At 41.8% G+C, this 13643-nt stretch overlaps 1 protein-coding gene across 2 annotated transcripts in view; it reads left to right on the plus strand.

Annotated features, from left to right (window-relative positions):
• CSMD1 (CUB and Sushi multiple domains 1) overlaps window positions 1-13643 on the plus strand; it is a 1569742-nt gene that overhangs the window by 1270358 nt on the left and 285741 nt on the right. For both annotated transcript variants that reach the window (XM_020282735.2, XM_075997279.1), the window contains exons 17-18: window positions 2337-2524; window positions 5625-5813. In XM_020282735.2, coding sequence (XP_020138324.2) covers window positions 2337-2524; window positions 5625-5813 — 377 coding nt within the window. The remainder of the gene's footprint in view (window positions 1-2336; window positions 2525-5624; window positions 5814-13643) is intronic.

The raw sequence follows: 13643 nt of genomic DNA on the forward strand, positions 1-13643 counted from the left end.
AATTCTGCTCGGTAAAATGCTTTCCGTTTGTCACAACGTTGAAATCAAATTTAGGCTTAAAAACTAAAAACATTTTGCCCTGAACCGTGTGCTTATCAAGCTAAGGAATCATCTTTGTTTAATGTTTCAAGGCTAATGTCTGGAAAACGTTGGGCTTTCTCTGACAGTGACCTTCTTCTGGACCAGATTGCAGTCTGGGCTTTAATATTTAGAATATTTTAGGGTCATTACATGATGTTCACTTTGTTTCCCAGTAATTTTATAATGATGACCAATAATGTCAATACAAGAAAGGTTTTTAGCAGGAGTTGTGTTATCTTTTAGCAATTATTTTTATTTGAGATTATCTTTTATATTATTACGTACCTCTGATAGAATAATTGTGATAATCTCTCAGAAGAAGAGGAAAAGTTTGGTTTACATTTCTACTATATTGAATAGTGAATTACTGCATAGAATCTTTGCAAAAATTAAATTTATAAATATTCAGTAAATTAAGTTTGGTTTCCTACTAATTTTTATCCTTTTTGGTATGGGGGGCTGGAACACAGCCAGATTTCTATCCACATATCAAATTTACATCATTTCATAAAAATCGTGATTGTACATTCTCATTTGGCACAATTTATTAGCACTTCATTTTCAGTCACCTGAAGCAAGATACTTGTTTAATTCCCAATCTTGTCTTTTTCAATATCGTCTCAGTGTGATGTTTTGCAAAATTCCACGTGGGGGTACCTCATATTTCTGATATTTTCGGACACCCTAGATTCATGTATACAACTCTTAGATAGTGCATAATGCAATGTTAGCTCACACCTTCACCCACGGGCTGGCGCCCTCGTGGAGGATGTGTTTGCACACACGAATCTCGAATTCCATCCTGACGGTGTTGTCCTGCAGTGTGTGCTAGGTCATCTAATGATGGAGAACCTGCAGCTGTCTCTGTTTCCGAGGCTGTCCCGGAAATCTTCCACCTGTCAGGGGTGCACCCTTTGTCAGTCCCTGCTGCCTCTCAAGCAAGGGGACATGAGTACGTCAGTGTGGATAGATCACATGAGGTTCCTTTCCTGAAATCCTGATTTCTCGAGTTTGTACTCAAACAACTGAGAAATGGCAGAGTCTAGAGAAAGTGTTAGAATAGCGGAAGACGAAGCTGGCACTCTCTGATCCCAATCGCACCCACCTGCAGCCTCATTCCTGTCTAGCCTCGTGGCATGAAGGTTGCTAGAATTCCTCTCTGTAGAAGAACAGGTTTCAGGGTACCGACCTAGCCAGTTGCAAGAACATCTAATTGTGCATTTGCGCCGAGAGGAGTGCGCATAATTCAATAGTGAACAGAGCAGAGCCGTTTGGTTTCAGCATCCCTTTTTTGTTGCTACGTGTTGTGAAATTCAGATCGCTTCCTCTCTCCCAGCTGCCTTCCTCTTCATCAGCACTCTGCAGTCCAGAGCGTGGGGGATAATGGCCTGGGCTCACAGCGGCGGAGTGAGTCAGAGGCTTACGAGGCTTAAGCTGCTCCCTGAGAGCACAGTCAGACACTTGGAAACCAGGTTAGCTCTTTGAGGGCCAGGTGGGCCCATTTAGAAAATTATCTCACGCCCGGAACGGCACCTTCATTGCATCAGAGGGTACCCGAGTGGCTGCAACTTTATATAAATATAATCTCGGGCCAGATTCTCTGGCAGCCTAAGAGAAGTTAAGCACTTTTTGGAAGCTGCCCTAACTTTTTCAAGTCGTTAAAGTATCATTTGGTTCCCGAAGTAGCAATAATGCTCAGTGTGATTCTAGCACCCTGAAAGAGTTAATGCTACTTTTAAGAAAAGCACAGGATTTTCTTTTTTTCATAAAAGGTATTTAAAGTACCACCTTGTATTTTGAACTGACCTCGTCCTTTAAAATATAATTTCCCATCAGAATGCCGCCTTTAAGGTGTCCGTAATCATGTTATGTAGAGAATGAAATATAGTTTGAAAATGTATACTAATAGATTTTTTTTTGCTAATTGAGGATTATTTATTATTTAATAACACGAATCTAGTTAATGGTACTTTTGTTTTAAGCTGAATAACGGCCCCTTTTAGTGCCTGTGGTGTTACAAAACAGGGTATCAGGTTAAGAGGAAGGGGGGTGGGGTGTGTCATTTCTCCCAGGAAAAAATCCTAGTCTTACATATTATATCTCCCCTCCCAATCTTGAAAGTATATAGAACTTTAAATACCTTATTTGCATTGACATAAATGGGTTTTAATTAGTGAATGAAGATGTCCCGAGTGGGTCTGTGAGCTGACCTGTCTCTCTGAGTGACTTCTGATCTGACGCACGATTTTCGGCAGGTTCCAAACGGAGGTCAACTACGACACGCTGGAGGTCCGGGACGGGCCAGCCAGCTCGTCCCCGCTGATCGGCGAGTACCACGGCACGCAAGCCCCGCAGTTCCTCATCAGCACCGGGAACTTCATGCACCTGCTCTTCACCACGGACAACAGCCGCTCCAGCGTGGGCTTCCTCATCCACTACGAGAGTAAGTCGGCCGCCTCCCGCCCGCCCGGCCGCCGCGCACAGACAGTGGGATTTAAGATCTGCGTTCTTTTTTTCTTTCATTTCAAAATAGTAAAGGGGCACAAATGCTTTATAGGTGTGTGTGTGCATAATATGTATAAATACAGCATTCATTCCAATGTAGCATTTTTAAACATAAAACAGAATTTAAGAACCACAAAATTTCAAATTTTATTCCTTTATAATGTCCATGTACGTTATCACTTTTCTTTGGAGTCATGATATACGCACATTGCAATGGTCCGAGTTTGTAAAACTCCCAAGTGCTGAAGAGCCAAGGTTGTATTTTCTCTATTTACTACTTTTTATAGACCAGAAAGACTCGGCCCTTAGATGTCTATTACTTAAGAGAATAAATATTTCCAGGCATTGATAACTATTCGAACAGAATTTTCCTTCCTTTTCTTCTCTCTCTTAGTAGCTACAGATTATTTTTAGCACCCTTATTGTCTCCTAGGGGCTGTATACAGTCAGTAGAAACAAATTTCATGTGTTAATCTAACTCATTTGAATAAACTGATTGTTTTTATTCTTTCTGAAAAATCAAAGAACGATCAAAAGCCTGTTCACAAGTTCTATTTAGCTTGTCATACTCACAATATAATACTATAGCACAATACAGAATACATATTATATTATAGAATAATATAATAATCTATTATGCAGATAATACTAACAATCTTTATAATCATAAAAGAATTGCTAAATTATATTTTGGTGTTCTTTTTATTTATCCTATGCTTAGAAGCAGAGCTCAGCTTTTGTAAGGCATGCATCTGTAACCTGGAGTGTTGTGTGTGCCATAAATTTCTGATCGCGTAGGGTGTCTAGAATTCCTTCCCCTTCCTTCTCTGTTGGAGAGTCAGGGAGGCAGCTCCACAGCTGCAGACAAAGGTGGAGCCGTCACCTGGTGGGTGAATAGAGGTAGGAAGGAGCCTCACACACACAGCGCCCTAATGCTCTGACTTAGAAGGGACAGGCTGAAATATCCAAGCAGACTTTCATACTGTGAACTTCTCACCATCCCTCCAAAAGGCCTCTGCACTTTTTTGCGGTATTCCTCTGAGTCAAAGCATTGAAACTACGTTGAAAAAACATGTCCGCACTCTGGGAGGCTGAGGCGGGCGGATCGCTCGAGGTCAGGAGTTTAAAACCAGCCTGAGCAAGAGCAAGACCCCGTCTCTACTGTAAAATAGAAAGAAATTAATTGGCCAACTAGTATGTATAGAAAAAGTTAGCCAGGCACGGTGGCGCATGCCTGTAGTCCCAGCTACTCGGGAGGCTGAGGCAGGAGGATTGCTTGAGCCCAGGAGTTGGAGGTTGCTGTGAGCTAGGCTGATGCCACAGTACTCACTCTAGCCTAGGCAACAAAGCAAGACTCTGTCTCAAAAATTAAAAAAATAAAAAAAAACAAATAGTTCCTGCATACCACACCCAGTTTGCATCCCAGACCCAGTCCAGGTAGGATTTCACCCACCTTGTCTGCAGATTCCTGTCTGCTGCATTCTCCACTCAAACGACTTGTCACGCCAAGGGGCCAAGGGACACGGTGTCTGCTCATGTCACAGCTCAACGTGGGTGCCCATGATGCCTTGCAGACAGATGCATGAGTAAATTATGGAACAACGTTGCTATTAAGCGTCAGTCATGACGTTAACAGTTATTTAGTTTTATATGTAAATGATTCTACATTTGAAGTTCTAGGCTTTGATTTCCTCGAATATTTTTTTTTCTCTTTCCCCTCTTTCAACTCAGTCCCCAGCTTCCCAGTCCCTGTAGGCTGGACTAAGTTCATGTTACCCAAGGGGCCACCATGAATCAAAGGAGACAGTCCTGACACTTGGGAAACCCCAAGGGGTTAGAGGCTAACTCCCAGGAGCTTGGGCGCTCCATGGAGACCACGCTCCTTACTGGACATTTTTGCGTCGTGGCTTAGCTCTCCTGGAAATGTCCTGTGCATGTTCCTGGGCCGATTTACTATGACGATAAAGAAGCACTATCACCTACTATTTATTATTATTTAAAAAGTCACCCCTCATTTGTATTTCATGTATCTGACTTAATGAGGGGATGTGTATTCATAAGTGACTTCGCTCAAACTTTGGTAAAGCAAATGTTATGACTAGAAACAATATTCCAAAGATCGCTTTTGGTGACTAACAAGACTGTATATTGGAAATATTCTATGATGTTTGGTTAATAGTTCAGGTCATTATTCCAATGCTTCTGAGCCTTGCTGAGAGAGTAATATACAGCGATAGCAAGGCCGTCTTTGTTTCTTTGCGTGTGTAAATCGTGCAATGATGTTCTCTACCCTCGTTCTCATTTTTCCTTTCCTTTAAAAGTATGTGTTATTCTGGAAAGAAAGAAAAAATATTAATGTGAGACACAGAGTAAAAGAACTCTTATTATGACATAATCACAATTACTTACCATTACATAGCACTTTGTTTTTTCATATCTTTTAGCATTGGCTATGTGTAGCCACCTTGACAGGGGCTGACTTAAGTGCAAACTTGAATATTATGTGGATTTATGGAATGCAATTTTTTTAAGACCAACTCTAGTGCACTTTACATTGCACTTTATCTGTGTGTATGTATGTGTTGTGGTGTATGCGTGCACAGATTAGAAAGTTTAAGTATAACTGCCAAAATCTCACTAAAACGTTATATATATGTGTGTGTGTGTGTGTGTGTGTGTGTGTGTGTGTGTGTGTATGATAGAAAGCAGGAAAAACTTAGGCTATATTTAGTGCCGTCTGTTAATATCCAACAAGAAAAGTAAAATTCAGAGAGGTCAATTGATTTTCCAGGATTGTACTACTTAGACACCATCTGGTAAATAGTGTGACAATATGAATCAAATTTGAAAATCAGGATCAGATATTTGAAGATGTCTATGTTTTTACATTAGCGGGTGTTGGGTTCAGCTGCATGCTTTTCCAGATCTGGTCACGGCTGTGACTATTTCATAGCACTCGGCCCGGACATGTCTTCTTTCCCATAAACCATCAAGGTCCCTCCCACCCCCCGCATGACACGTTTTCTCTGTGCGCCCAGGTGTGACTCTGGAGTCCGACTCCTGCCTTGACCCAGGCATCCCTGTCAACGGCCATCGCCGTGGCAGCAACTTCGGCGTCAGGTCCACGGTGACATTCAGCTGCGACCCCGGCTACACGCTGAGTGACAACGAGCCCCTTCTCTGCGAGCAAAACCACCAGTGGAACCACGCCCTGCCCAGCTGTGACGGTAGGCGGCTCCCTCCGCGGAGCTCCAGGGCGTGGGCTGCATGAGTGCTTTATGGGGCGGGAGGATATGACTGAGGTGCGATTTCCCTTTGAAAAGTCGTCCACCTTAACAATAGCCTTGCTCTTGAACACTGCAAGTTTACCCACCAAATTTTCTCCACTGGGTAGAACACCTGCTTGGAAATAAACAATGAAAAATTGCAGGCTGCCCTTCAGCTTTATCCCCGAACAATCAAACTTACAGAGCTCAGTTCTACACACAGTTTTCAAAGAGGGCGTTTATGCCACCCAGCAAGTGGGACCACAGAGTCACTGTCCACAGCCTCGACTGTCAGACCTGGTTTCGGCTGACCCAGGTCCAAGCACAGAACTCGCTCTAGGTTGACGAGGCTTGTCCTAGTTGCCTTTGCCTGAATCTCTGGGAGAGCCATCTCCTCGGAGCACCCGCTCCGAGACCACGAGCTCGCAGGAGAGCATCCGTGGGTTTTCAATGACAGCCACTCCTCTGGCCCTGCACAGATCTGCTCTCAGAAAGTTCAAAAACAAATAACATTCTTGACTATTGTGTGATACTCTGTTGCTCAAGTTTATACTATGTGATGTATAGGTGTGTTAAAATTTAGATAAATATGCTACTTGTGATCATTTGCAAAAAAAAAAGTAGGGCCTTTTGTCTTTGGACAAGAATGTAACCCCATTATAACATTGTTTCTATGGAAAAACATATATATATATATATATATATATATAATTTTCATTTCAGTACTTTTTATAGACAATAGGCATTTCTTTACAAACATATTATATGCATTCATTAAACATCTTGACTTCTTTAAAATCATGTGCCCCAAATACTAGGGTTTATGGGACAATTATACTTAGCCACAAACCATTCAAAATCTTTGACCATTGTCACCAAAGCACTGACCCAAACACAAAAATGGTGCTTTGGGAGAGAAACTGCGAAGTGCAGGTGGACAGCACAGGTGGCCCGAGGCTGTCTCAGGAAGTATGAGAGGGACTCAAGACAGCGAAAGGTGGGCTCTGGGCAGCACCAGGTGGGAGACGAGGTCTGCATCTGCACGGCCACAGGTACATGAGCATAGGAGGTGTGACCTACCAGGTGCCACAGTTGTGCAAGGCAGAGGTGAGCCCCACTAGGTGCATGTGCTTACTGTCACTTTCTTCTCTTTCTTTCTTTCCCTCCCTCCATGTCTTCCTTTCTTCTTTTTCTTTCTCATATGATCTCGCTCTGTCTCCCAGGCTGCAGTGCAGTGGTACGATCACAGCTCGCTGCAGCCTGGAACTCCTGGGCTCAAGTGATGCTCCTGCCTCAGCCTCCCGAGTAGCTGGGACTACAGGCTTGCGCCACCGTGCTGGCCTCCTTTTCCTAACAGAGGTCTTGCAGAGCTCCTCTTTTGTCTGAAAGATGAGCTGACTCATTTTTCTATTCCTGCCATAGGTTATGATTCTAATACACCAACTCCATTTGCCTAGGGAAAAATGCTGTGAGCAGCAACGTAATTTTCACATTGCACGTTGAGGTAGTTTTGCTGTTTACCAATCTTTAAATGAGCTGACTGTTCCTGCTGCAGCAGAACAGACTGTAGGAACTTAAGAGGACTGCCGAAATGTGCATTCCTAAGGGCCCTTGCATTTCGTGACAGTCATAGAAAGCAGCAGAAATCACCTGGTGCTGTTTTTTTCCTCATATATGAATCTGCAACATGGACTATAGGTACAGAGTCCCACAAAACTACTTTTTGTCTTATGAATTTATCATTTCAATCCATCTAAAATTGTTTTTTGGTAAGGAATGATGTAACGTCTAGATCCATGTTTCTCCAATGTAGCAAGCCACACGAGGCAGCATTGCTTATTGATGAGACCTTATTTCTCCACTGCAAGATCCTGGGACTGTGGCATACAGCCAGTGTCACCTACGTGTGAGTCAGGGGTTTTTGTGCTTTTGTTTTCCTCTTTGAGAAATTTTAGTTTTTAAACCTTGGAAAGCCTTTTAGAGGAATCTAGAAACAACAAATGAAAAATATTGACTGATTTTATATATAAATTAAAAATTGTTTTATCAAAAATACAAAAAGGTAAAAAACTGAAGGCACAGACTGTGGACTATGACTCCGTTCTCCGTGTGACACACACACTAAGTAATCAATTTCTATAGCTGGATGAGAGAAGAAAAGCAACACAGGTAAGCCAGTAGATCTACGAGGAAAACATACACAGGTGATTCATGGAAGATACATAAAAGGCCGAAAGGTTTGAAAATATGCCCACTCTGGCTAGGAATCAGGAAAATGTAAACAAGCTACCAAAATGTGCTTCCTTCAGGTGTAGAAAAGAGTTAGCAGGACAACAGTGACCTATATCATTGAGGGACCAGGGAGTTGCACATTCATTATACACTGTTAGCAGGAAAGTAAATGATGCACACTTTTTAGAGGAAAAAATAGAAAGTCAGAGAAAAATGCATGCCATGTACATGCATTTATTGTATACCTACATGTAGTTGCAGGTGCACACAGTGTTACACAGAAAGTTACTGAAAATATATATTCTAAAATTGTAACTGTTATGCTATCCTCTTGGGAGATAGTATAGGCTGTAGGGGAGGGTGCAATGAGATCTCCAACTTTTAAATCCATCTACATTTTTAAATATTATTTGGATTTTTACCACCATGTTTTATTTTTGTAGTTAGAACTCTAACAATAAAATGTAAATAAATAAAATTTGTCTGAATAACTCTATATAAGTAATAACTTATAAGTTATAACTTATAACTATAAGTAATAACTCTATATAAATCTCTCTATATAAGTTCTATATTAAAAATAATTACAACCAAAGCACTGACCCAAAATACTTATCTTTGTGCATAACTGAACTTGAATCCATTTTATATTTTTTAAATCCCTTGTCTTAAATTTGCAATAAAATAAGTTAATTATATGAACATTTGAATATTTATGTGCCATGCAATCACATATGGCTTTATTGGGTGCTGTGCATTTTAAATAATTTATTTTTATCTTGCACTATAGATAAAAATGGAATTTAGAAACGAATCACACATAAGCTTCTCTTTTACTCATTCTCATTTGGGGTGGGTCCCTTGAAAAAGCGTTAACATAGGCGTCTCAGGTTGTTTGACTTGCTCACTTTTCAGTCACAGCTCTAAAGATTGAAAAGTCAAAGCCCTTTGATCATTCAGTAATGAATGAAGACAGATCTTGTTGATCATAGGAGAGGCACCAGCTTATCTGGGCTCTGGATTTGGTAATGAAAACTGACATATGCAAGAGACGCTTCCCCTATCTTGTTCGAGATCTGTAATTTGGATCTTGAATTGGATTTTTTTCTCAAAAGAAAAGGGCGTGCTCATCTACCCCGTGAATTCTAAACGCAGCCTTAGTAACATACTTTTTTTAAAAAAATTCAGTATCTAACTAAGACTATTTTCTACTCTCTCTGGCAATCAACCTAGAAAATATTACTAGAACTTGCCTGGTCTTCCTCTCTTCTTCCCCTCAACCAAGCACACAGGACATCCATTCTCCTTCTGCACACTTGCGTAGATCGCATTGTCTGAAACACTCCCCTCCTCCCAGCTGGGTGCACTCGTCGGCCCTTACCAGAAATCCTCTGGAATTGCTTCAAGACACCAGCAAAACTAACTTTTCCCACCTCCATTTCTCCTAATATTCTGTTCCAGAAAGTTTAACTTTAAAATTTACAATCTTGTGTGTGCATATAATCATATATAATATAGCATATATTTAAAATTTATGTCTAATATAGATTAGATTTTATATATGTATGTTATACACACACACACTTAATAACATAGTCTCCTAAGTTTGATTTTTAAGCTCCTAGGGAATAGGAACTGAAAATGAACTCATCAAAAGTACAGCACTTGAGCTGGGATTCCAGTGATTAGAGAAATTTTCCAAAGTAGCCAACATGTGTGAAGAGGCTTTTCAGGCAGAAGAAATCAACAAAATCACCAGGAGTTGATCGGCATGGCACACTCTGCAAATTTCCAGAAGTTTAATAGCATGGCGTCGATGGAAAATAAATGGAGGAGAGTGGGATGGGCGGTGGACTGAAAGTGGTGGCACGCTTGCTAGTAATGAGGTGCCCTGGGGTTGCCAGATGTGTGCTTGCTTTTCTCTTCAGAAAGTGAGGCTACGTAAAACATGTATTTGTTTCCATATGTCCACCGATTTAAATTTTTGCAAATTTGAAATGTAGACCTTTTAAGGGGATTGGCGGCATGGTGATGTGTTTTGCTGCATTGGAAGGAGTTTCAGAGAATAATGAATGTGTGAGAAAAGGCATGAATCTGCAACCTTTGGGAGATTTTAAAGTTTGATCTGTGAGTTTCAGTCAGTCACAGCTGACCGTCTTCAGGTAACTGTAAGAATCGTTCTCATTGCCCTTTCCAATAATACACATGTTCTTATTGCAACAAATGATACATATATAGGATATTATGTATCCTTAAACCCTTAAAAATTTACAGTTCCCAGGAAAGGAAAAAGGAATGATAATTAACTATAATAGTTTTTTTTTTATCACCATGATAAAAGAAGCTATCAGCTTCTGCCCCGTGCCCACAGCACACATTCAGTTTGTTTTCAATGTTCATGTTTCCCATGCTCCAGTTGTGAAAAAATAAGGTGAACATTGAGATAAATTGTCTGCCTTTAATTTGGTGGAAGACAAAAGTAAGGAAAACTTTGAAAAATATTTGTCATTAAATAAGTATTTTTGCAAACTCTTTACCCCTTCCACAAGCATTTGTTGGAAACCGGCTGTGTTTGCGGCAACACGGTGAAAAAGTTTGTAGTCCATCAGAAAGGGAGAGGAAAGACTTTTTTTTTTTTTTTAAATCACACAATGAAGGGAGAACTGTCGGGTATGCTGAGGATACAGGAGCATGAAGGGCAGTTCACACAAATGCCAGTCTGTGCGCCTCCTTTTTCCATGTACTTTCTTTTCTCTGTGGATTGTGGTCCTCCATCCAAAAGAATTCTGATACAGTGTGTCGGCGGCATCCTGGGTGCTGGTTAGGTTATATAAATACAGGAGTAAAATTCAAGAAATTACAGCAGTAAGGATAGCAAAAGTAAAATTTTACTGTGCCTTTTTATAACTACCCAGAATAGCCGCTCCCATGCATGAAGAAGCAGACCAGTGCAACTCACATTGCGCGCTCTACCCGCAGCTGTGCGCGGGGCCGCGCGGGCGCCTAGGGTCTAGAGATGCAGTGGTGGGCGCGCGGACACCAAAATGTAAGTCAGGGATTTTGTTTCACCCCCTCCTCTCCTCTCTTCAGTTCCAGATGAGAATAGAAATTCTGTTGTCTGTGCATCAAATTTTCCTTATCCATGAGAAAAAAAATGGAGGATTTGTGAAGAGAGTTATGTTTATACACAATCTCCATAATGTGCGGATCAGGCTGTACTGAGTTTGCGTTCATGTGAATCTGCACACGCACCTGCGCCGCTGTACCTGTCACTTTCTGTCCAACTTCGCTGCTAAGGGGCGGCGCGGGAGGGCCGGTCAGTGACTCCTGGGCTCTGGGCTGCCTGGACGGGTAATCTCAAACATGGGCGGAACACAGTCCCTCCCGGCTCCCCCCAATACAGGGCTTGACAATCTCTCTTGATGACATTAGGACAGAGGGTGAAATAAAGATGGATAATTTTAAAATGTAGCTGGATGTGAATGACCTTTTTATCCGTTTACGTGGCATATGTAGATTTTAGAGTCAAGACTACCAATAAATAACTTTGTATATATGATATCTCAGTTTTACACAAAATGTTTTAAATACATTACAGGTAAGTCTTTCATAAAAAATTGGTAAGTTAATGTATTAATTTACACAAATGTTACCTCTTTTGTAGTGTATTGTAGAGTCAGTGCACTTCGAAGATGCAAATATCTGACGAGAAATTATTAAAATATCCTAGCACTCATTTTAGAAAGTTTCTATTTAGTTGATTTTGTGTAGCCTTTCTCATGTGATTTGTATATTAAAAGAGATAATCTGTTCCCTTAAAATACTTGATTAGTGAACATGATGACACACATCACATCTTTCATAAATCACCCAATTCTTTCGCAAATATTATTTGTGGATGCATTTCTTATAAAACATACATTGGAATGCTCATATTATTAGGAAAACAGTTGTTCCAGGCATCAATTGTTTCATGGTAGTTAATCTTATCTAGTTCAGGAAGGGAAGTATAAATCCATCTGGGCCAAGAATGGGAACATGTTTAAAAGGAGAACAAAGGAATCCCATAATATAAATAGTAGAATGTGATCCTGATAGAGAGGCATTTTGCTGGTGAGACACTGTTTTAAGCTCTTCGTGTGTTACCTTATTTCATTCCTCCAGCACCAAGGGTGTCAGGTATGATCATGGCCCCTGTTCACATATGAGGACATAGACATATGGCGGGTAGAGGAACTTGCTCATTGTCACCAACTAGTAAGTGGGTAAGTGGATGCATTGGTCAGAGTTCCCCAGAGAAGCAGAACAAACAGGATGTAAGTATCTAATGGAAGAGATTTGTTCTGCAAATGTGCTGACTGATTGTAGAGGCTGAGAGGAATCCTGAGATCTGCTGTCTGGAGGCTGGAGACATAGAAAACTCGGTGTTGAAATAAAGTCCAAGTTCGAAGGCCTAAGAACCTGGGGAGCTGCTTGCGACAAAGTCCTGGAGTCTGAAGTCCCAAGACCTGGGATCCCCGATGCCCGAGGAAGGAGAAGGTGGATGCCCTGGCTTGGGAAGAGAGAAAGTGTGCCCTTCTCTGCCTGGTGGCTCTACCCAGGCCCTGGATGGATTAGCCGACGGCTGTCCACACTGGTGAAGGTGGATCCACACCGAGTGAAGAATGCAGATTCAAATGCCCATCTCTTCCACGGACACCCGCACAAACACACCAGTAAAAACGCCTTGCCAGCCATGTGGGCACCCCTAGCCCAGTCCAGCTGACACAGGAAGTGGCCGTCACAGTGAGGGCGGGCAGCTGGGGTCTGGGGTCTGTGCTCGGAACACACTGGGACCTCACAACCCAGGTGGAGGTGTTTGCGGAGACCCAGAGCGCTTGGTGACTTGCGAAGATGTGCGGCTGTTTGTTTGCAGAACCTGAATGACAGTCCCCTCTCTGGTCCCTGCTCTGTGGACTCCGTCACCTTCCTAAATTCTGTCTTGGCACAGCCCTTCCGTTCTGGGGAAAGCCTGAAAAGTCTTGAGATGTGACATAAAAGAAAGGTGTTGGTGAGAATGTGCCAATATCCCCCTCTTGGTGTTGGTAAAATTGGGCGATGTCGAGTTTATTCAAATTGCTAGATTGTCGACATCTTTTAAAGATCAGATTCCTGTGAACAGCTATCAGTAGCTAATGTTCTGAATACTGAATATCGATTAAGAACTGTAAAGGGTGCTCTGCAACGGCAACCACTGCAGACACCTGTCCACGGGATGGGCATTATCGCTGTTTCTGCTTTCAAAATGACAGATGTGAAGGATAGAAGGCAAGTGACTCGCCAAGATCACAGCAGGAGCAAGTGGCGGGGCTTATGTTTGAACCCGTGACTTTCTGCCATGAGTCTGTGAACTTAAACTCCCATAGTTACGCTGATGTTCTAGTAGTTGCTACTTTCCCTTTGAAATCATTACAAATAATTTTCTTTCCATTCCTTCAGAAATGAGTCTCTGAGTCAGTGCTGAGCACGCACCTTTCCTTGCAGGGCATTTAAACTCACTGAAGTGCCACTAAGGAGGCC

Source organism: Microcebus murinus, chromosome 24, assembly GCF_040939455.1.
Source record: "Microcebus murinus isolate Inina chromosome 24, M.murinus_Inina_mat1.0, whole genome shotgun sequence".
NCBI lineage: Eukaryota > Metazoa > Chordata > Mammalia > Primates > Cheirogaleidae > Microcebus > Microcebus murinus.